This window comes from Dermacentor albipictus, chromosome 2 (assembly GCF_038994185.2).
Source record: "Dermacentor albipictus isolate Rhodes 1998 colony chromosome 2, USDA_Dalb.pri_finalv2, whole genome shotgun sequence".
NCBI lineage: Eukaryota > Metazoa > Arthropoda > Arachnida > Ixodida > Ixodidae > Dermacentor > Dermacentor albipictus.
Window position 1 is genome coordinate 16,421,805 of NC_091822.1, and position 23,123 is coordinate 16,444,927.

The 23,123-nt window shown below is 44.5% G+C and overlaps 1 protein-coding gene and 2 long non-coding RNA genes across 6 annotated transcripts; 1 reads left to right on the forward strand and 2 right to left on the reverse strand.

Annotated features, from left to right (window-relative positions):
- Positions 1–3,982: 3,982 nt before the first annotated feature.
- LOC139055338 (uncharacterized) lies at positions 3,983–5,248 on the reverse strand. The gene is made up of 3 exons (XR_011511681.1): positions 5,066–5,248; positions 4,441–4,512; positions 3,983–4,064 (listed from the first exon to the last, which is right to left on the reverse strand). It is a non-coding gene; the product is annotated as an uncharacterized lncRNA (long non-coding RNA).
- Positions 5,249–5,814: 566 nt separating this feature from the next.
- LOC139055339 (uncharacterized) lies at positions 5,815–7,741 on the reverse strand. Its single transcript, XM_070532774.1, has one exon. It carries the CDS (start codon positions 7,636–7,638, stop codon positions 5,815–5,817), a length of 1,824 nt encoding a protein of 607 aa, XP_070388875.1. The 5' UTR covers positions 7,639–7,741.
- Positions 7,742–8,494: 753 nt separating this feature from the next.
- On the forward strand, positions 8,495–22,066 carry LOC139055888 (uncharacterized). 4 transcript variants are annotated; one of them, XR_011511972.1, is made up of 6 exons: positions 8,495–8,723; positions 11,067–11,113; positions 13,097–13,196; positions 13,509–13,604; positions 15,141–15,430; positions 21,863–22,066. It is a non-coding gene; the product is annotated as an uncharacterized lncRNA (long non-coding RNA). The 4 variants fall into 4 exon arrangements; XR_011511970.1 differs by lacking the exon at positions 13,509–13,604 and having other exon boundaries at positions 13,074–13,196; XR_011511968.1 differs by lacking the exon at positions 13,509–13,604.
- Positions 22,067–23,123: the final 1,057 nt, after the last annotated feature.

The window sequence follows — 23,123 nt, forward strand, 5'->3', positions numbered from 1 at the left end:
ACACGTGTGGCACAGCACTTCATATCACTTCTCCCTTTCTTTAAAACTGCAGTCTTTGCACGGGTCTTCGTTGTCGGGTAGACCTCCGTAAGACCGGCGGACTTGGGGGAGAGAGCCTGTTCGGCTGGGACGGACGTTGGAGGTGTTGTCGAAGGAACAGGCGTAGCGCCACATGCTTCTGGAGTGGCCAGGCTGCACCGGGCTTCTGGCGTTGACGTGGGCCGATGCTTGTTGTCCGGGTAAATTGGGTTGAAGCGAGTCGGACGCCTCCACTTTTGGGGTCACGGGTGACACAGGCACGCGACGGAAAATTTGGTCGAAGTGACGTCGGGCTAGGCCATCTGGAGTGTCGACCGTTACAAGGCGCGTGAACCCTCTATGCTCTTGACGATGCCTGGACGCCAACGCTCCCCTTGGCCAAAGTTGCGCACCCACACCTGGTCGCCGGACTGGAATCTGGGAGGCTGCGAGTAACATTGAGGTAGAGAAGGGATGCAAGTATCCAAGCGCGAGCGAATTTGGTAGTTCAGCAGCATCTCTGAAGGAGACTTGCCGCACGGCAGTGGGGTACGTCGATAGCCTAGGAGCACTCGCGCTAGTTTTGTTTCGAGATCGTTCACCATCGAGTGCTTAAGAAGGCCATCCTTTATTGTGCGGACCGCACGCTCTGCGAGACCATTAGATTGTGGGTGGTACGGCGCACTACGTAGATGAGTTATGTTGTTGACAGTCATGAACTGGGAAAACTGCTGACTTGCAAACTGAGGCCCGTTATCTGATACAACTGTTTGCGGCAAGCCAAAACGCGCAAACAATTCTCGAAGCCGCGCAATTGTGACTTCTGTGGTCGCCGACTTGACGGGAAGTGCCTCAATCCATTTAGTATGCGAGTCGACGACTATCAACAGCATGCGTCCCTCTATCGGTCCGGCGTAATCGATGTGAAGCCTTGACCATTTGGCTCCCGTTTCTGGCCAACAGATAGGAACCTGTCGATGGGGCATTGGCTGAGCTTGTACACATGAGATGCACGAACGTGCGAGGCTTTCGATCTCACCATCCAACCCAGGCCACCAGAACAGCGTCCGAGCCAGTCTTTTCATCGCAGATGCACCCTGGTGTGACCGATGTAGCTCAGCGAGCATGGAGACTCGCGCATTGCGGGGTACGACGATGCGATGACCCCAGTAGAGCAGGCCTTCTACGCTTGACAGCTCCAGTCTTCTGCAAAAATAAGGTTGAAGGTGATTGTGACACGGTGACAAGCGTTTAGGCCATCCATTCAGTACAAAGTGCTGCACAACGCTAAGGCTTTCATCTCCGTTCGTCAGCGCCCGTATGGCATCCGCTGGCACGAACGAGCTGTCAAGGGTCTCTGCAGACAATACGTATTCTGGTAAGGTTCCCGATCGACAAACGTCTGTTATCGGCCATCTCTGAATACGTGCCGACGCCATTGGGGGCACAGGTCGATCTTCTCGTAGAAGTCCCACCAGTGGTTGGTGGTCTGTGACCAATACAAACTCGCGGCCCAGCAGGTAGTCTCGAAACTTTGTTACTCCGAACACCAGTGCGAACGCTTCCTTCTCGAGCTGAGAATAATTCTTTTCGGCGTGTGTTAACGTGCGTGAACGGAAAGCAATGGGCTTATCCAATTGTCCAATTCGGTGCGAAATTACGGCACCTAAACCCGAAGGTGACGCATCGCATTCCAAACGCACTGGTTGGTTGGGATCGAAATACGTCAGAACAGGCGAACTCAGAAGTGTTTGTTTAGCCTTGAGATATGAATTTTCCTGCGCCGTTCCCCAGTGCCATTTATGCTCTTTTTCAAGCAAAAGATACAACGGTGCCAGCATCGTTGACATGTGTGGCAAGAACCGGTGATAATAAGTCAACAGACCCAAGAAAGAACGCAGTTCGCTCACATTCGTAGGCCGTGGCGAGTCGTGTATTGCTGCTAGGTTCTTTTCAAGCGGATGCAAGCCGTCCTTGTCAATGCGATGGCCCAGGTAGACGATTGAGTCTTTGCGAAAATGGCATTTTTCGGCCTTCAGCTTGATACCATTTTCTTGAAGCCTGCGCAAAACGTCCCGAAGCACTGAGCCATTATCGTCTTGACGTTCCGCTATCAATACATCGTCCAAATACACCTGCACGGCTGGAAGACCGGCCAGGACCGTTTCCATGCGCCGCTGAAAAATCGCGGGAGCCGAGGCAACTCCAAACGGAAGACGGTTATAGCAGAACAAGCCCTTGTGAGTGTTTATCACGGCCAACTTCCTCGCCTCCTCACCAATGGGAGTTGCCCAGACGACACAAAGACATCCTAAGGATGTCATAAGGATGTCCGACTTGGGATATAGGTACATCCCAAGGATGTCCCATTTACAGCCCGATAACATCCCAAGTGATACAAAAAGAGACTTTTCTGGGATGTCCCAGACTGGGAGGTTATTGGGATCTTCATGGGAGGTATTTGGGACCTTCCTGGGAGGTTATTGGGATGTCCCAGATTGCAGAATTTTTGGGAGGTTATTGGGACCTCTTGTAGCTTTCTTTTCTTTTGTTAACTGCTTCACACTCTTATGGGACGGCAGTTATGTGAAATCTATTTACTTCTGAAACCAAAAAAAAAATACAACAGGAAGTGATCACCAAAAGCATTTATTTCACAGTTAAGCAGTGATTTAGGTGCACTTTCTCAAGAAATGAGAGCGTCGTTGTCCTGTGCTGATGTTTTGTTCAGTTGCCTTTGTTGCCCTGCTGCTGCCCGTTCTGCGGCATGGCGGAACCAAGACATGGCTGCTTTTTCTATGTTCTTTAGAGTAGCCTCCTCTTGGGTGTGCCTGATATTTTCTATCAGGCAGGCTGCGTAAGAAAATAAGTGTCAGTGATGCGACAAAAATGAGCTATGACAATGCAGACAACGAAAGTGATAATATTGTAGCAGAAGACTTACTGCACAGTAGCTTGCAAATATTCAGCTCACAAAACTTCATTTTGCCTTTTGCACCATACCAACTGAATTGCTTCGCCACATCCCACGACATCACACTCTTTAAGATGCGTGCAGTCTTCTGGTTTATGGTGTCGCCACCTTGGACAACCATGTGTCTTTTCTGGCAGAAAATGAAATCTGCAATAATCAGTAAATCACTCGCATGTTAGAATAACGCTCTGTGAAAAAAAACCGAGCTTGCCCCCCGTTTTGAGGAAAACAGTAAGAAAATTAAGGCAAACAGCTTCATTACCATTCCAAGCTTTGCTTCCTTGTTCACACCAAGTTCAACATCCCAATCAAGCATGTCTCTTGTGGTCAAAAATGGCAGCTGATCGGGAAGGTTTTGGTTGTCTGGGCATGCTTCTTCAGCATTATTCTTCAGCTGTGCCAAGAGCTGTGTGTGCGCCTGTTGCACAGCCTTAATTGTATTAAGGCTGGTCAATATCCTCTCCATAAAGGCTGAAAAAATATTTTCTCATCAAGATCAGTTATGTCAACATATCTGCGATGCTCATACAGAACTATTGAAAGTCAGCAGTGCCTCATTTAGCAATGCATGTGTATTGAAAAAGTGAAGTATGCTGGCAAGAAATCGCTCATTACAAACAGCAGAATGTTGAACAGTGCCACATGACACAAAACAAGCCCAGGCGGCATTTCATCCTATGCGTCTTATCTGTGTGCTGTGTCACACTGCTCAAAATTCTGGTGTTTGACAAGATCTACCAGCCACGCCATTTAAAGCAAACATGAGAGGTCAAACATTGACATCATACCAAGCACTTGCGGATCCGTTCTTGATCCTGAGGAAGTGGTAGATGGGCCTGAAATTGAGAGTGACACCATGCATTAATTACCCTTATTGCAAGCTCCAGAAAGAAGTAACTCTGGAAGCATGCAAGGTGACTGTCCTGGAAAGTACAAATGCATATTTGAACAATTCCAATAAAAGTGTCGTGAAAGAAGAATTGGCATTCACCAGCTTGAAGGCTCGATGGCACACTTTCTGTTTCGGGTTCACCAGCTCTTCCGAACGAAGGCCTAGGACTCGCAGATGCACCTGAAATCACGGGGAAAAAAGGCTGCATCTATGCATACGCTCAACACACAATAAAAAAAAGTGGTGAGCAGCACTAACATATCATGACTGAGCTGTTGCGTGCATCCTTGTGGCGAATGAGTCAAATTTACTTTGCGATGTTGCGTTAGGAAACATATACACAAGTTGCTTTGCCAAGAGCAATATCATGCTTACAGTGAAGATAAAGGATTTGGTATTTAGCATTAACATAGGGGAACTCAAGGTTACTTTTTTGCAACAATAATGCTTCATATTGGCAACACATCAGAAACTTAAATCAAAATCTACTTGGCATACTTTGCCATGTCAGTTTTTTTTTACATTTTCAAGTTGAAGTGAAAAAGATGTACAATACCTGCAGAGCGTTTCTTTCGGTGTCGTCCAGGCATCTTAAATAACGCGTGGGCAGCAGCTGAGTCATAGCCACCTGAAATTGTCATTTCAATACAATGCTTTTAACCTATCCACACACACAGCTTTGTGCTGGGACGCGTGTTTGTAAGTGCTTATACTATGCTAAGTTTTGGCTAAGATGGTAGACTCCCGGTTTATAGCACAATGTAACTGCCCAAGAAGAACAGAGTTGATATGCTTAAGGTTTCTGAACTCGTAACTCAATCTCTGCCTTAATAATAATAATAATATTTGGGGTTTTACGTGCCAAAACCACTTTCTGATTATGAGGCACGCCGTAGTGGAGGACTCCGGAAATTTTGACCACCTGGGGTTCTTTAACGTGCACCTAAATCTAAGCACACGGGTGTTTTCACATTTCGCCCCCATCGAAATGCGGCCGCCGTGGCCGGGATTCGATCCCGCGACCTCGTGCTCAGCAGCCCAACACCATAGCCACTGAGCAACCATGGCGGGTCAATCTCTGCCTTGAGACAGCTTTGGGGAAGTGTGAATTTGGGAAAGTGTGTGTGTATTTCATGTGCGCGCACTTGAACATAAACAAATTAAGAAAACTTCTTACGTACCAATGTTTGTTACCAGTTGAGGTGGTGTTGGCGGCCTAGGAGGCTGATAGTTCGAGTCGTCACCCGAGTCGTCAGTCGTTTCTTGCTCGCTACTGTAATCAGAAGCCAAGGCACTTCGTTTTTTTCTTTTTCCACGTCCCAGTTCTTCTTCGCAGCTCATGTCTGAATGATACTGCAGGAAATTCTGCTTCTCACATGCCTTTTCGTAAGTGTCTGAAAAAGGAAACCTTTACAATAGGAAATCCCACAAGCAATTGTGCGACCTTACCAGCCCAGGATTTCACCACACAGTTGGCTTGTGTCCAACTAGGAGATGGTGCAGCACCCTCAACAGTGGCTCTACGCCGCTGCGATGAATTTTTCAACGTAGGCCAATATGTCCTATTTCTTTTTGGATTCAACCACGAACCGTGAACAACTGCCAAGCTGCAGTCCTCCTCGGGGAACTCTACGACGGCAAACCTGTCAACTTAAAGGAAAAAGTGAAGTACAGTATTCTCCCATAGCTCAAAGACATCAAAGGAAAGACAACGAACATACACAACTGAATATATCGGCCTGTTTTACAAGTTGAGCATATACAAAGTTGTGAACGTACAATTGATTCCGATTTCGACATAATTAAGAGATCAGGAATACATTTCTCACATTAGTACAAGCAAAGCGAATGAATTTTTTTAAATGGCAATAAAAGCAAACATTGAACGGTTAAACAGAAGCAGAAAAATAGTAAATAGAAGTGTAAGAAATCACTGCAGATGTCGCATTGGAAATATGGCATGCTTTCTGCCAAAAGGAAGTCTCACACATTTCAGTGTGATATCCGAAACAGGCCAAAAGTGGATGTCTGAAAGATTAGAAGCCAAAAATATGTTAATGAGAGAGGATTTGCATGGATAAGTATAAAGGTCTTCCAATTTCTGGTACTTCCTCCCAACAAGCACAGGCATGTGGCTCACAGCACAGACTGCAATGTTTTCAACTTTGACAATGCTACCATCATTTAGCATGCATGTGCAGTCCCTCTTGTTCACTTTTATGGTGGCATCTTGAGAAAATAGGAAACCTTTGTACTGAGGTCCTACACAGCCTAGTGGAAGCGGTCCATTATCATGCCTCATCAGCAGTTTTTCCTTTTCTGTGAAGCATACAGAGCCTGAATCAAGAGCAATACAAGTTTCTGGTCTGCTGGACATGCTAGCCAATGCCCGCTCTTCCATAATTCGATTGTAAAGTTGCTGAAGAGGCTTTTCAGGCTTTCTGACATACTTCTTTAGCCTAGGCATGTAATTTTCGAAGGGGAATGCACTGTAACCATGCAGAGGTCCATGAACTCGAACGTCGTCTACGACGTGAACCAAACAGTGGACATTGAGTGAAACAGCATGCTCACCATATATTTCAATGAACACTTTAACAAAATGCACAAGCAACCTCTCTGCATACTCCAAGTTCCGAGTGCATGACAGCGGGCTACACAGAATGCTCATGGCGACGTGCAACACCATAAAATTGTCTGCCAGATTATCAGGTATCCTTGACTTCAGGACCACGGGGCCAGTGTACAGCATAAGAAGCCGGAACTCTGAAGCCTTCCACCTGTCAATGTCTGACAAGCTTCTCGGCTTTCGAGACATCTCTGATGGCACATAGTGCCGTATTTCAGTACTTGCTCCTGACACAGACTCTCTTGATCGTTTTCCTATTCTATAGGTCTTTTCTCCTTTAATCCAGAGCAGCAGAAGTTTACGAACAACACCTAAGCAAGTCAGGTGCATATAGTCAAGTGGAACCTGCCTAATCAAGTCAATGGGAAGATCCTTGAGGATTGTGTCCATAATATGGTGATCTTCCTGATCTACATTACGAAAGCTTGCATCTGTTCGCAATGGGGCATCGAGTTCAGGGAAGCACATACGACCATGTTTATGATTCCCTTCGGTAGTGCATTTCGGACAGCTGAAGTATCCACTGTGACCCTTAATGCCCAGAATATAAGCCTTAGCAGGTGCATCACAGATTATTGCACCAAGTTCTACATGGATCAGTTGGCTTCCAACAGTAACACCATGATGCAAGGCTATTTTCAAGTCAAACACAAACTGCTGTAGGAATGTGTTAGGCTGCAAAGCCTTAGACTGGCCATAATAAATGCCAATTGGAAATGGCTTACTGCTTTCACAATTTGCTACTCTGCAGAGAATAGGCCAGAACTGGTCTCGTGTGCTTTTTGTCAAAGGTAGCCCATCTACATTCACATGGAGTATGAGTGGGTCAGGCACAGGCAGAACATTTTTCAATGCCTCCTGAAGGCCCTCAGTTAAACCAAAATGACAATACTGGCCTGAACCCATTGGTTTAACGCCATATGCTAACCTTGGCGTTGACAAGAGAGCTCTGGCAGATTTCGGGAGGCCAGAAAAGCAAGCATGTGAGCGCATAACCTGCAATAAATGTGTGATGGTAACATGGGGCACATCTCTCTCTATGCACCAGACCTGCAGCTTTTCTTTGAAGGAAACTGTGTTTGGCTGGTCTCCTTGGGACAATGCATTATCACCTAGGGAGCGCATTTGTTGAACAGTTGAATTACAAGGCCCACCATCTCTCGGACGGCTGTCAAGACATGCACGAACTTCGTCGGTGCTCACACCTGCCTCCGGAAGTTCAAGTGGAGTAAGAATACCGCAACTAGGCCCACCACCACTCTCGGACAATGAATGCTGAAACGACTCGGCAGCGGACCTTACCACACCGTCTGTAGTGGAATGGGCACCCGGGGCTTCAGTTAGGCACGAATCTGCTACTTCAGCAGATAATATTAAGTTAAGGTCTTCCTGCACGGCGCGGCGCACGCGCCGGTATACAGTCATTCTGGGCAGTGCAGCCATATGTTCAAGATAGCTGTGTCAAACGTACACACGTGTCCAAGAACACCCAGTGGAATCTCTATCGGACTAACAGTTTCAACAATGCACAGACATTAATCGGATGCTATAATTTCCGCGGAAGGCAAAGCAAAGAATGACATCACCTAAACTTACTCCCACTGGCCATTTTGCCGTCCACGTGTCCACAATCAGCATGCGCCAACACTAGAATAGGAAAACAAAGAAAACGTGTGAAAGCTGCTAATAATGCATACTAATGCCCATGAATTAATCACTAGGGTTCAATACATAAAGCACTTACCTCGAAGCTTAAGAACGCAGGGACTCAGTTCCAAAAACCTTGTTGCGATGCTGGATATGCTAGCACTCGTACTGTAGTGCTGTTTGCGTGCGGCCTAACCCGATCCAAACGTCAAACGCCGCGGAATGTACCAGCAGTGTTGCCTAAAGTCCCTCAGTGTTGCCACGAGACGGTCATTAGAGGAAACGCCAGTTCACGGGATTGGCTAGTCGTTTCAGCGGGTGCGAGAGAGAAAATCTGGGGGCGTTTGCGCCTGAAATTTCTCCCTTTGCCTAGGTACCATGGAGGAGCAGTTTCTTTGCTCGTTCTGTCCCTAGGCGTGCCTGGCGTGGCGGCATTTTGCCATGTGTCGGCTGGCGATCCGTGCGTCGTGTACAAGTTTTCCTCGTGCGTCTCCTTGGGTGTTGCTGGCACAGTGCACTGGCGCGAACGATTGTTGTCGTTTCGTCAGTGGTCTCCCGTGAAGGCGAGTATGATATGGCGTTGCCCTGTCACTACCAGTGTCACACGTATACTTCTGATCGCGATCGGCACCGATCCGGATCGAAATTCTCGACTGTGATTGGGTCTCTCGCTCATTTTGTCCAAAGGAGGCAATCACGACCGCGAAATTCGATCAGGATCGGGCGTGATCGCGATCAGCAGTGAGCCAGAACACAAGATACACACACAGCGCACACTGTCAACAATTTCATTGCGAAAGCATTGCGACCTTTGAAGCTTAGAGCATGGCACTAGTCACTTGATAGATATAGCATATATTACATATATAGCAAAATATATAGTATTTTCACAGTTTGCCCTGTGTGTGCGTTTTCGTTCCTTGCTTGTGCCTCTGTCACTGGTATCTTACCGTCCTCGCGAATGTTTCCATGCGTCGAACGCTTCGAGAGGGCTCAGTTGCGCGTTATTCAATTGCCATCACTTAAACTTTAAAATACTACTAACTTGTAGCGTGCGGTCTTTTTTTTTACGTTTCTGTGTCTTCGTCCGCTTCCGCTGCTGCCTTAGTATGTTAAACGGCAAACTTCTGACTGCTATTGCAGAAGTCTTGGCGTCACAAGTTGGCGGATGGACGTAATAATATTTATTTTAAGTCCAGCACGTTTAGGCCTCCGCCACTCCAATCTACGGACCATCCTGCTTCCAGCTTTGATCTCCCCACTACCCCTTGGGTGCCCTCAGGTCCTCTCCTGAGGCCTTTGGTTGCATGTGCCCTCCTGGAGCAGTGCTTGTAAAAAATCCAATCTATCGTCGCGACTTAAAAAGCGACCTGCGACTTATACAACACCAGTCAGAACCTTGCCTAGGCGAAGCCGAAGCCTCCCTCCCCCTTCCCCCCCCCCACACACACCTAAAGTGCCAATACCAGTGCTTTGTCACCCACATCATTTGAGGTTTCTTTTCACTTTCCTCGACTTTTTCCCTTGAAATTTTACTGAGGCTAATAGCTTACTGCATCCTTGTTGGCGCGGACTTGAACGGCTTTTAATTAATATTTTCAATTATTTCTGCAAAAAAGAATATTAAATTATGCGGTTTTATGTGCCTAAACCACGATCTCATTGTGAGGCACCCCATTGTGGGGGACTCCGGAAACTTGGACCACGGGGGGCTCTTTACCATGTACCTAAATCTAAGTACATTGGTGTTTTCACATTTCGCCCCCATCGAAATGCGGCCGTCGTGGCCGGGATTAGATGTGGCAATCTCGAGCTTAGCAGCCCAACACCATAGCCACAAAGCAACCACGGCGGGTCACTTTATTTCTTCAAATCCTGACAATAGGGGGACACGCCCATCAGAAGCACTCGCGGTGGCTGCCTTATCCGTACTTTCTCACTTCAACATTATTTTAAAGTTCCACTGTAAACACCATGCACATATGCAATATATTTAAATATACACACAGGACAAAGTTTATAATATTTTTGAAAGAGATGGAGGCAGCCAATTAAGAATTATTTCTAACGGTATGGATAGCCTATGTCTAGAGAATGAATATGTTGTTGTAAGCTCACGACGCTTCAAATTGTTTTGCGTGCTTTTTTGATCATTAATGAAACCTATAAACTTCACTGACCCCGTCAGCAGACTCTTTTATCCACGGCGTATGAAATGCATGTGAATGTTGTGTGTCTCGGTGTTGCTTCTCTTTACAGTAAGCAATGTCAACAACTCATGAAAAAAAGAACATTTCTAATAACTTACAACATTTATTACGTATGGGAACATTGTCACTTACATGCAAACGTAAATATATACAGAGTGTCCCAATTAATTATAATGCACCAAGATTTAAAAAGAGAGCAATGCGTTACTCGAAGAAAACCTAGCGCATATTGTTTGCAGTACATTGCAGTAGCTGCCAGTAATTTTTTCGTTCCAGATTTAATTTGGTCATTTAATTAGTTATCTAAGCCAACATGTACTATCCTAATTATCAAATGATAAATGAGGCATCTAAAGGCACAGCCAAGGGACACCTAACTGCGATATTTTCAGCGACGTACTAATTGTGTACTAATTTTTTATGATAGATAAAAAAACCCTGTGAAATATGGAGAATACTACATGACTGTGCTCCCACTCGCATCATAAAGCAGCGCCCTCGAACATGCTCCCTCTGAGTAATCCAGGACGAAATAAAGGAAATAAAGAAAAACATTGTGATCGACCTAATGCCTTATCTGCCGCATCCCTGCCGAAGTAACACGTCTCGTTTGGTGTTACCTGGAAAATAGTTGTGATAGCTGTTGTTTTAGCGTAGATAAAGTGCACGAATGTTTTTTTTTTTTTTTTGCTACAGAACCTGTCACCACAAAAGTGAATTGACGTCAGTGCAAAGATTTAAAGGTACGTTTTGTTCCATCCCATTTGCCATGTGTTTCTCTAATGAGCACCCGGTAAGCATGATCCTCGCCTTGGCATCTGCAAATGGCAACAAGAGGAAGACTACAAATATGTATATCAGTAATGGAAGTGTGGCGGTAGACCAAATGCATCGACTATCATCAGAAATTGTGAAAACCTGAGACAAACCGGCAGCTTCAACAAACCAGCGGAGGACTCCATGTTTGAGTCCTAGCCTACGCAGGGATGTTCTAGCATTTATGGCCTCAAGTCCTCACGCTGTCATGCAGAACGTGGCCGCCCAGGTACCAATTTCCAAGTCAGTTTGGAGAATTCTAAATGACAGCCTTTCACCAGTCCCACCTTAACCAGCAACAATGGTTGGAAGATAGGGACCCGTAGAATCGTTTAAATTTCTCGCAAAAGCCCATGAGTCATCATACCTTTTGAGCAACATCATGTGCACAGATGAAGCCAATTTTCGCCGAAACACCTAGGTACATTTGCATAATGCGCACTAGTGGAGGGACTCCAATCCACGCTGTGTGAAGTGCAATAGGCACCAGTACCAGTAGTTGCCCAAATTGTGATTCAGAATTTATGCTGGTGCTATAATCGGTCCCACCTTCTTCGATCACATACTCACTGGACAGTGTTACATCAACAAAATCCTTGAAAGAGTGGTGGATGAGTTTCTCTGTGAAGTCCCGCTGTCACCTCTTCCGCTTCTGTGGTATCAGCAAGATAGGGCACCCGCACACAGCAGCAGCCAAGCACAAAACTGGCTGGATGCGGCTTTCAATGCGCAATAGATTGGAAGGCACAGGCCTGTGAATTGGCCCGCTAGGTCATGTGACCTCTCTCCACTCGATTTCTTTCTTTGGGGTTATTTATGTGAATGATCTTGCTTACGTAATTGAGACAGAGTCAGATTAGTTCAAGGCAAGGATAACGGATGTCTGCCGTAGAACTCCGGCGTCGGTCATCAAGAAAGCCACTAAAGATGTTTCATATTTAAAACAGCACCAAAAAACACGGACAAGGAAGGACACAGAACGAGCACTGACTGCCGACAACACCTTTATTGAAGCGTGCACAAATATATACAATTCGCAATGGGCATAAAGAGAGTAAAAGGAGAAAGGGAAGGCGAGTCATCGTCATTCAACTCCTGCTGTGCATGCGTCAATAACATTAAACTTGAGCAAGGTTAGTGACATGTTAGTCGCACATTCAGCCACACAAACAATAAACAAAAATACTAGTGACCTATTTCACTAAGTGTCCCTTAATTCATAGAATAAGGGTTCTCTCTACTTTAACATGTCCAGCCAGCTCAATTGTTGGCGGCGGTGTGGTGTACAATCTTTACAACGATGTGACCGGTATTACGAACGATTTTGGAGGTCCCAGGCACTTTCTTATGTCTTTGACTGTACATGTCAATGCCCATCTATCTGTCACCCTGAAGGTCCAAGCCAAGTAGGTCCACTTGCTAAGTTTCTGTTACTGAGTAAGATGCATGCTAATCCCATTTTTTTTTAAGACTTGCATGCCAAAGAACCAGCAATAAGTGCAACATTTTTTCTCAAAGTATAGATCAGAAGACACTTCTTGAAGCAAACCAGCTTGGTGCCTTTGTACAAATGCTGCTTAGTCACTAAAAGTCGTACCATAACATGTTTGAGGAAAATCGATTAGAACATTGATGCTTTAATGAAGTGCTCCTGTCGTGCTTAACACTGCACTGTAAGTCAATTAGAACGCAGTATTTTCTCATTCCAGTTACAGTGGAATCTTGCTAATCCCAATGGTTCTGAGGCACCACAATGCATTATTGCTGTAAACATTTTGCAAAGCCTTTGCCAGTAGGCAGTGAGCTGTCATGCTCATTTCAATATGCCTTTGTCTTCTTCACAACCTTGTGTTATACTGTGAGATGTGGATCCTTCAAATATTACAGGAACTTGCATGGCTTGTGTACAGGATACAACATTTCCTGGGAGTGTTCTCAGCCTAGGTTGTGAAAGACTGCTTTAAACTCATGGGGACAACTGAGAGTGACAAGAGGCATTATTTTGTTGAGGTAAGCAATCCTTAAGCTAAACCAAGAGGTAGTATGCATGATTTTAACTGAACTTTCATATTGAGTGAGCAATCCTCTAGCAGCACTGGCACGATGCTTAGATCTCTGTGCTTCGTGCAGTTCTTTTTCTTTGCCTTGTTGTTGCCACAGTGTTTCACTTCCCTGCATTCGTGTCATTGACTCTTGCTAAGCTTGTGCAATTTTTCCTCCATGCAAGCATGGACTGATTTATCTTCTGTTTGGGAAACAGTCATAGTTTGTCCAGTGACCCACTGGGCTATGTGAATAATGTACATAATGATACCACTTCAGACTTTTAAATCATTATGATGTCGATGGCACTGTCTACAAAACTATCACCACTGGATTGCCCCTCTTCAGCGGGCAAGACAGCAGCAGCACCAATAGGTGTGGTACCATGATAATGCTTACTGCATATGTTCTGACCATCCCTTCATTGCTTCATAGCTTCATTGCCCACATAGTCGGTGCCTTAATTTTATTCCTACTTGTTGCCCAGGTGGTGTCCCAATCCTGTAACCCTCTGGTGAGTGGGGATATTGAAATGAACCATCGCCCTATTAGACCAACAGGATAAAAATTGTAATCTTGGTCCCCCACTTGATTAATGGCTAATGTCATGACTATTGTAGGGTTGATAGCTCAGATATGTTGAAATAATTTTTGCTCTTCAAAATGAGAAAACACATGACATTGCTGAACTGTGGCTGTTCGTCAACTCTTGATATTAAACAATAAAAAATCTTCTTACCGCCCTCAAATAGTTTGTGCGCGGTTTACAAGCTGGAACATACATTCAACAAACTTTCTCCTCAAAACTTAATAACCGCTTCTCAGAATTACAATATTGGAAATTGTTCATGGCAGAACAGCTCTTTTTGCATCATTTTGTGGAGTCTTGATAACAACAATCCCTTGCTATTGAAAGTTGTAACATTCTTTTCATTAACATTGAAGTTCAAATGCTTTCAAGTCCTCTTAAATAAAAAAAAATAGGAGGCTTGGGACATATTGTGATATAGGGCCTATGCAGGCATTTTTTAAACTGCTGGAATAACAAGTTAACATTCACGAATGCTTGTACTGAGAAAAAGGTACTGAGTTCGATTTATCGAAGCAGTGGTTCATACACACCTCTAACACCACCCCAGGAGGAGCCAGACACTGCCAAACTTTTTCCAATATAACCCCCCCCCCCCCCCCCACTTTCTCCCGCACGCAAGAGGTATTCGCCAAATGCCAGTTAGGTCGGAAGAGACAAAATAATAGAAAGGTCTCTTTTTGCACCTCTTGTTCATCGAGCAATGTTTAAGAAAAAATGAGGACATACAAGGCACTGAGGACATACAAGGCACTGTTTCCAACTAAATTTTTTATCCAAGAAAACCAATATACAGTAAACTACCACTTGAACGTCACTTGAACAAATTAGTCAGCTGTACGAAGTTTTTTATATCCCCCATCGAAACACCGTTCAACCCAATGCAAATGCCTTTCAGTTTAACAAAATTCAGTACAGTGGCATTTCACTTCTGTGAACATATTCTGCTACATCATCATCATCATCATTTTTATTTTCACCACTGGATACAAGGTGAAAAAGGGAGAGCTGGGATAAAACCGAATTCTCTTCGGCTTGACAAGGTTCCGGTCTCCCAGACAGGCACGGAAGCGGCTGGTGTAGGAATACAATTACGGATAAAGTGTGGATATAAGAGTTTTTAAGCGCAAATGCATATAGAAATTTTCATGTTATTACATGGAAACTAGTTGTAATACAGTTGTATCAAATGACTCCCAGTATACAATTATGATCTGTTATCTTGCATATTATTATTTAACACAGGCTCAGTTGCATATATCATAGTGGACTTGGAAGCACCAAACGAGCGCGGATGCTGATCAAATTTTTTCTAATCGCAGAGATCGTGCTGTCGAGGACCAGATTCATCGACGCAGGGTCTGAGCATGCACTGCATCAGGCCTATCTACTGGTACCTCTGGCTGTCTGCCCTGCTGGCTTCATTGGACGAAACAAGTCGCAGGAAGCTGTACCACGTGCACTGCACTGGGACCATCTGACCAGCACGGTGACGTCGACGGAGACACCATGGCACCCGGATAAAAGCAGCAGCCTTTTCGACGTTACCTTCAGTGGACTTGGAAGCACTGAACGAGTACGGATGCTGATCAAATTTTTTCTGATCGCACAGGTTAGTGACCAGCATTTAGTCTCTTCAACTAAAGACAATGACATAACGTTAACGGTGCTCCCAAGTCCACAATGCTGTGTTGCTATTTTGCGGGATTGTTTTAATGTTGTCCGCTTAATGTTACTAATATTCGGAGACGTTGAACAAAATCCAGGCCCTGACTCTGATTCAGATGAATGTTCGCAACGGGAACGAATGAAACGCATTCTAAGAGAACAAAAGGAAACGAACAAAACACTGAAACAACTGTCTTTAAATATCAAGCATGTGGAGACAATAGTTGCAGATTTGCAAGAAAGAATGACAGTTATTGAGAATGAAAGGGGATTATGGAAAGAATGCGAAAACAAGATAGTACACTGCGAGGAATCTTGTAAATCTACCATGACGCAAGTAGAATTTCCGGCATCGAAGGTCGATGATCTAGAAAATAGAAGTGGGCGGAATAACCTAGTAATTTATGGATTAAGAGAGAGCTCTGCTGAAGATGTTAAAACACTTGAAGAAGAAGTGCGAGACGGTATATTTAGGAAGATCCTAGGAATAGAAGTTAACTCAATAGAACGAGTTCACAGAATCGGTACAAAGCAAAGCCAAAGGACACGCCCCGTTATTATCAGGCTATTCAACTTCGCTGAGAAAAACAAAATATTATCAAGCTGCTTCAAGCTGAAAAACACCCAGATTTCAATATCCGAAGATTTCTCAAAGAAAGTACGCGACACACTTGCTAAATTATGGCGTTCTGCAGTAAGTGACAAGGCGAAAGGGGCAAATTTAAGGTATCTCTGGCATTTGATAAACTAAAAATAAATGGCAAAACCTTCATATGGAATGAGTGTGAGGACAGAAGAAGTGAACTATCTAAACCGATAACTTCTGCACACGCTGGCTCAGCAGCTCGCGATTGCACGTGACAAAATGCGCGCAGTGTAGTCAATAAGTTCAGCCTACTTGAAAGCACAGTTGCAGCCCATCAACCACACGTTATAGTCATCACGGAAACCTGGCTTCACGAAAGCGTCCAGGATTCCGAAGTGTTTCCACCTTATCGGCTCATACGGAAAGACAGAGAATCGCGGGGGGGGGGGGGGGTGTTGCTGTCGCAATTAGATCTAACATAAAATTCACAGTTTTAAAAGCGTACCTGACCATGAAAGCGTATGGTGTAAACTTACATTTAATGGAAAAAGCATATTTCTGGGTGGCCTATATCGACCTCCGAATGCACCCCTTGTATACCTAGACGTTATGCACACTTACATTGCACAACACACTAATTCATGTTCCAATATTATCATCACAGGTGATTTCAATTTACCAGGAATCAATTGGTCTAATCTTTCGCACAACAGCTTTGACGCAAAAAGTGCTGAATCTCTATTGTTCATGTCATTTACCTTTTCTCTAGACCAGCTAGTTTCCGAACCGACTAGAATAGCTGGTCGGTCATGTTCTGTGCTTGATCTGATGTTCGTAAGCAGTCTATTTCAAAATAACACATTAAACGTTGAAAATAGCATGTCGGACCATAAAATGATTGTATTCTCCTGTCCAATTTTAGGAAACCGTGAACGCGTTAAGCCATCGATTGCTGTTATCAGGGATTACTCAAGAGCGGATGACAATGCTATCTCAGAATATTTAAACGCCTGCTTTCTGCAGTTTTCATTACTTCATGATGTAAATTAATTACGGTTACGTTTTAAGCGTATTGTGCACTTTTGTGAAGAAAACTACATTCCCTCCAGAAATAAACGAGTGAACAGAGAACATCCTTGCGTATCGCGTGAAATAATACATTTAAAACGAAAAATTAAAAGGAAGCGCAGAAAGAAAACCACACGTGACCTTCAAGATCTTGTACGCTTATTACAATATAAGATCCATATGGCCAAGGAGCATTTTTTCACTGTTACTCTGCCTTCTTACCTGACGAATAAACCACAAAAATTCTGGCGCTACCTATCGAGGGAGCGGCACACTGTATCGCAGATTACTGTTTCGAACAGGACAGTTCTTCAGCCTGACGTCATAGCAAGCAAATTTTATGAATTTTTTCAATCTGTATTTAACAGAACTACCTTTAACTGTCCCTCTCCACACTATCAGTTCGAGAATCCAATGCCTGAAATAGATATCGACCAACAAGGAATTTTTCGACTCTTACAAAATCTGGATGTAAAGAAACCCTGTGGCCGTGATCTTATATCAAATGCATTTTTGCAAAAACATGCAGTTTGGACGTCAAAATACTTACACGTAATTTACAGGCGATCTTTGGAAACTTCAGTGATACCTGATGACTGGCGAAGGGCCAAAGTAATACCTGTGCACAAATCTGGCTCTATACTCGACGTAACTATAGACCTGTTTCATTAACATGTACATCCAGTAAATTGTTCCTACATATTATTTAAAAGGCCATAATATTGCACTTAATATTTTTAGATTAAGAGTGACGATTATTCACTCAAAGAACAGTTTACACCCTTTCGAGTGCCCCTTCTGCCACACAACGATAATCGTCATCTGCCTTGATGCGTTTTTTTATTTAACGCTGCGAGCCCGGTAACGAACGGCACGCGCGTTATCAGCATGATAGCATTGCCTGTTACTTTCCTGTCGGGAATGCTATGTCATTCTGATAACGCGCATGCCGTTCGTTACTGAAAAGTACCGGGCTTGCCGCATTAAAGAAAGGAAATGTGGGCAAGCAGATGACAATTATCGTTGTATGGCAAAAGGGTGTAATTATGCTTAAGAGTGTATGCTAGCCACCATACCCTTAGTATAAACATATCTTCTCTGTAAAAAAAAAAAAAGTAACACAGCGATTTTCGTCTGGCGACAACAACAACAAAAAAAGGTCGCTTCCAAAGATTGTGCGCAGCTATTAGCGGCGAGAATTAGGAGTGGCGTCCTCTCGTGAGTGACGTCACGGCCAGGACGCCGCTCGCTCTGGCTCGCTCGGTTGCCGCGCGCGCTCGTTCCTTTCGTGTATGCTTGGGGTATGGGTGGCTCGAGCCGTACGTATTGAAGAATACGTCGGCTTCTTTCAGCTGCCATACCTTAACCACAGTTTCTTCTTCAAAAGCGTGTGAGTCGAGAAACTTTGCGGCTTGGATATCGCAAGCTAAACAGCGTTAAAGGGGTCTACTAGGTTTTGCAATGCATATATGCGCCGTGTCTATCGGTAAATTTTGACAAAAAAAGAATATCTGCAAATTCAACGCGCGAAGTTGTGTTTGATGCTTCGCTAAACACTTAACATTCCTCTAGTATTTAGCTATGAGAGGCATTGCATTTTACGTGGAAGAAAAATTTGGTAATTGGCGTCAACATGTTATCCGATGTTAGAAAGACACTGCCCAGCGAAGCTGTCATCATGATTCCTATTACTCTGGTGTGTTGTTCTATTCAAATATGCCCATTCATTAATGCGTAAAAAAATAGTTAGGCGCGTATTTCTTATGAAAAAGTTTGCTGCTACTTGCATCCCCCTCTGAAACAGGCCTCCAAAAAACAAATTGCTCATGGCTGCTAACACGACGGCACGTCATGTAGAGTATTTACATAGTCAATTCACAAACACCATAGTAGCAATCACCTGAGAGAAAAGTTTCATTGTTAAGATCGAGAGCCACTCAATTGAAAGTGATGAAATGTTTCATAGTGGCCCTCAGTAGCCTTTATCGACAATATGGCACACCCCTGATCACGTAACGGTAGCAATCGACTGTCCGTATAGCGAGGCACGCTATGATCGCGAAACCCATCAGTTCACTACAACTTCGAATTAAAACCATAAAGCATTTTTTTACAGCGCCAACTGGAATGGCTAAAGTATTCTCGAGCTACTACACCGCAGCTTAGATTGCCTACAAAAGGAAAATTCAAGCACCTTCTGTCTCATGATGTCTCGATCCAGCGTTATTTAATTATACAAACGGATAACAATTCGCTTCGTCGGTACATAAAAGAGAACCTTGCAGGCTAAATTAAGTTTGCTCCAATCCAATCGCAAACATTCATAAAGAAAGCACCACAAGCCTTGCATATACTTTCACTTGATTTCTGACCCTCCACCGGGGGAATTTCGATATCTTGAATATGTCCCATACTACTAGTCATTGACGCTTCGACTTCTTTCTAGCTGCAGCTATGCGGTCCAGCAGGCATGCTTCACTAAAAAAATTGGGCCGAGTAGCCTGTGTCAGTTCGCCAAACAGATTCGTCATGTATATTCCTCAAGCAACAAGCACCAGTAAATTTCTCAAATGAGTTTGATTTGATTTGATTTATTAATTTCCATTTACACACACACATGTACAGAGGAGTGGCAAATGGAGGTGGATGAGGGAAAAAAGCCACACAGACGCGGCTTGAGGTAACCTCACCCCCTTAGGTACAATATGGCTGCATGGGGTAACACATCAAGCGCCATATAAATTACATTTATATAGTCGCCATAAAACATTGCAGTTATACAATATATGAAAGAACAGTGAAATATTTCCACAATAACAATGCAAAACACACTGCGGCATTGAAATAAATAAATGATATACACTAGGTACCATAAACAAAAAAAGAGGAACATAACAAACATTATTAATCATTAACAAACGTGCTCTAAAGAGGTGAGTTGAACGTGTAGCACGGAAAAGGGAATATATATTGGTACATTCCTATTTGTACTATGTAAATAGCTGTAAGCCTTCATTAACTTTACTTCAAGTTTCCGCCGCTTATAAAAAATAAACACGTGAAGAACCGCCTAGTGTTGACAAGCAGGTAAAGAAGCAAGTGAGGCGTGTAGAATCTAAGCTCCAGTATTAGTTAAGTCCCCGTGCTACTGCCGAGCGTTTCTGTGAGGAAATGCAAAAATTCGATATTATACCATGAACTACTCGTCGTGAGCAAACCTGTTTTAGCGGAATAAAATCAACGTGACTGCTGTAGAAGTCATATATAGCCAGCTTTGTGACATACTTGTTGCACCGCGGCAGGTATGGTATCATAACTGGATTCCTATAGGCTATGCTTTTGCGATTGTCTATCCGCGTATGAAAAACCCGCAACGGGCTGGTCTGCGTCGCTTCGGCTGGCACTGTAGCGCTGCCTTCGAGAGCTGCATTGTTGTCTAAGAAATTAGCTCTTTGAATAAATGTTCTCAAAGGAAGACGTCGTAAAAATATATTTGCGACGACCACCATAAGTATACAAGCAGAGAGAACGAGGGCGAACAAACGAAAACACCGCAGAAAGCGCCCGGACAACGCCCGAACTGTAGCAGACGACAGGCGAGAGTCCGTGCCCTGACGTCACGCGAGCGGCGCTCGCAGCGCCGCTCGTGTTCGTTCTTGGGGCTAATAGCCAAGCCGATCCACGCCTAAAACTTCCCAAAATGGCCGACGGCATCGTCGACATCGTTAATACACTCTAATCGTTCACTTGATTTTTCGCTGCATTGGAAATGCAAGCGGTTAATTTCGCCGAGTGAAATGTCTCGACACTTTTCAGCGCCCGTCTCGTGCTTCTGAATAGAGCTTGCGGTATTGGCGTGAACAGACAGGCAAGTGAATGTATTTATTCTGGTTATTGAACAGTTGCTTATCTCACCTCAATGCGAAATTCTTGACTGCGTTCTCGAGTTTTGTTTAACGGTAATGAGAAGGAGTTAGATAATGCACAGAGGCAAGGTTTTGTCTGGTCTTGCAGGAGTCTCAGGTGCTTTTTCCGCCGCGTACACTGTCGCAATCGTTACACGTCTGAGAAACCAGACTGGCGGCGCATAGGTAAAGCCGGCTGCCACTGCTAGCCACAGTCCCCTACCTTGTCGCTATAAAGAGGAAATTTGTACGTGTACTAAGTGTACGCAATGTTTCTTTGTTTAGTATGATTTGGCGGCGCCTCCAGCAGACAAAATGTGGATACCATACTGCTCCTTCGGTTCGGGCTCGGCAATGCCTCCGCGTGGCGGGCGCGTTTAAGAGGAAGCTTTAGCTTGGGTGTTCCAATCTAAATACATGTAAACGGAGTATTCGTTTTTCTCGGCAACCACTGCACCAAATTTGACGAGGTTCGTTACATTTAAAACAAATGCTTAGAATCTAGAATTTCTGCTGGGTACACAAAAGATTTAAGCGAAACAATTGATGCAAAGCGGGGCATGGTGCTTTCAGTGCCCAATTTTTTATAGAACATGTAGTTTTCCATTATAAAGGGAACTGTAATGCGATGTCTTTAAGTAGGGGTTGTCTTATATTCAGAGTCGACTTATGTTTCAATATGAACGGGAATGAAGTGTTACGCAAATCTTCTAACGAAATTTACCCCTGCTGTTTAGTTTCCATATTGTGCGTAGAAGAAACAGTGCGTGCACTTTCAGCTGCTCAGTTTATCTTCAATGCTGCTCTCATTTTGTAGAGTTCATCACATGTGCATGTGCAACACATTGGCGGAGGCAATACGAACTGCATTTCTCTCTAGCTGGACAAGTCGGAATGGCAATGCACCTTGGAGAACAAGACTCGAATTGTGAAAGTCTGGTGGCAAGTCTGAAGTAATATATTTTCATTTATATTTGGTGTTAACTTTCCAGCGCAAACTTTCTATCCTATCGAAGAAACATTTAGCCCCCTGTTTGGCCTGTTTTTTGAGGGCCTTACATCAGGCCCCCTAGCAAGTTCCTCGATCACCTTGCCCCGGGGTTGCGCTGAAACCAGAATGGTGCGCCTTGCACCGCCGTGGTGGCGCACTGCGGAGGGTCAACATCGAGGACAAAACTGCACCCATTGCAGGGTGCTTGTATGCAGCACTATTTTGCCCCTGGCGCGCAAGACGTGCGCGAACGCGCGCGCGCGCACATTTTGTTGTTTGCAGGTGCTGAGCATCTGCGGCAAGCGCTCAAACCTTGTCAAACTGCATGCTTCTACATACCTGGTTGCAAGCAAACATCAATGGATCTTATAAATAATCCTGGCGACCCTTTCAACGAACCTGTCCACTTTCGGCCGCTCTTCACCACATTGTTTTTGGACGAGGTCGATAAGCATGCCGTCTTCGCTGTCCGAAGAACTTGAAAAAAGCTCATCGATTGCGGCAATTAGCAGCGCTTCCTTTCTCATTGCCGACATCTCCACTGGCTAACTCCGTCAACTCCATTGCAACCGCAGCTATCAGGCCAGAGCATCCGCAGCTATCGGGCCAGACCCCGGCGCACCACCGATTTTCTCGGTGCGAGACGGGGCAATGGAAAACCGCTCCAACAGGGTGCGCTTCCGGTGATCGAGGATTAAAGTGCGCAGCAAGGCGCCCCGGTGCGAGTGATCGAGGACGCTATTAGTTTACACTGCAATTTAAAGCTTCTTGAGACCCGAATACAGCCATGGGACATAATTACTTTTCAAGCTGGTTATTATTGCCTCCAGGCATGTTTCGAACATGAAAGATGTTTTTTTAATAACATAGTTTTAAATAACTGGCATCTTTTTTAAATATCACAGTCATACGTAGACAGGCTAAGAGCTGCATCTCCAAGTAAACATCTCATGCTCGCTATGGTAAAAACTGCATTTTATTGCCTGAACGCAGAGGTGAAGATGGAGTTATGTGTAGTAGACTGTTACTTGGCTGCTGCATCCTGGATTTTCATGCATTAATGAGGAATTCAAAACAGACTTCAAGG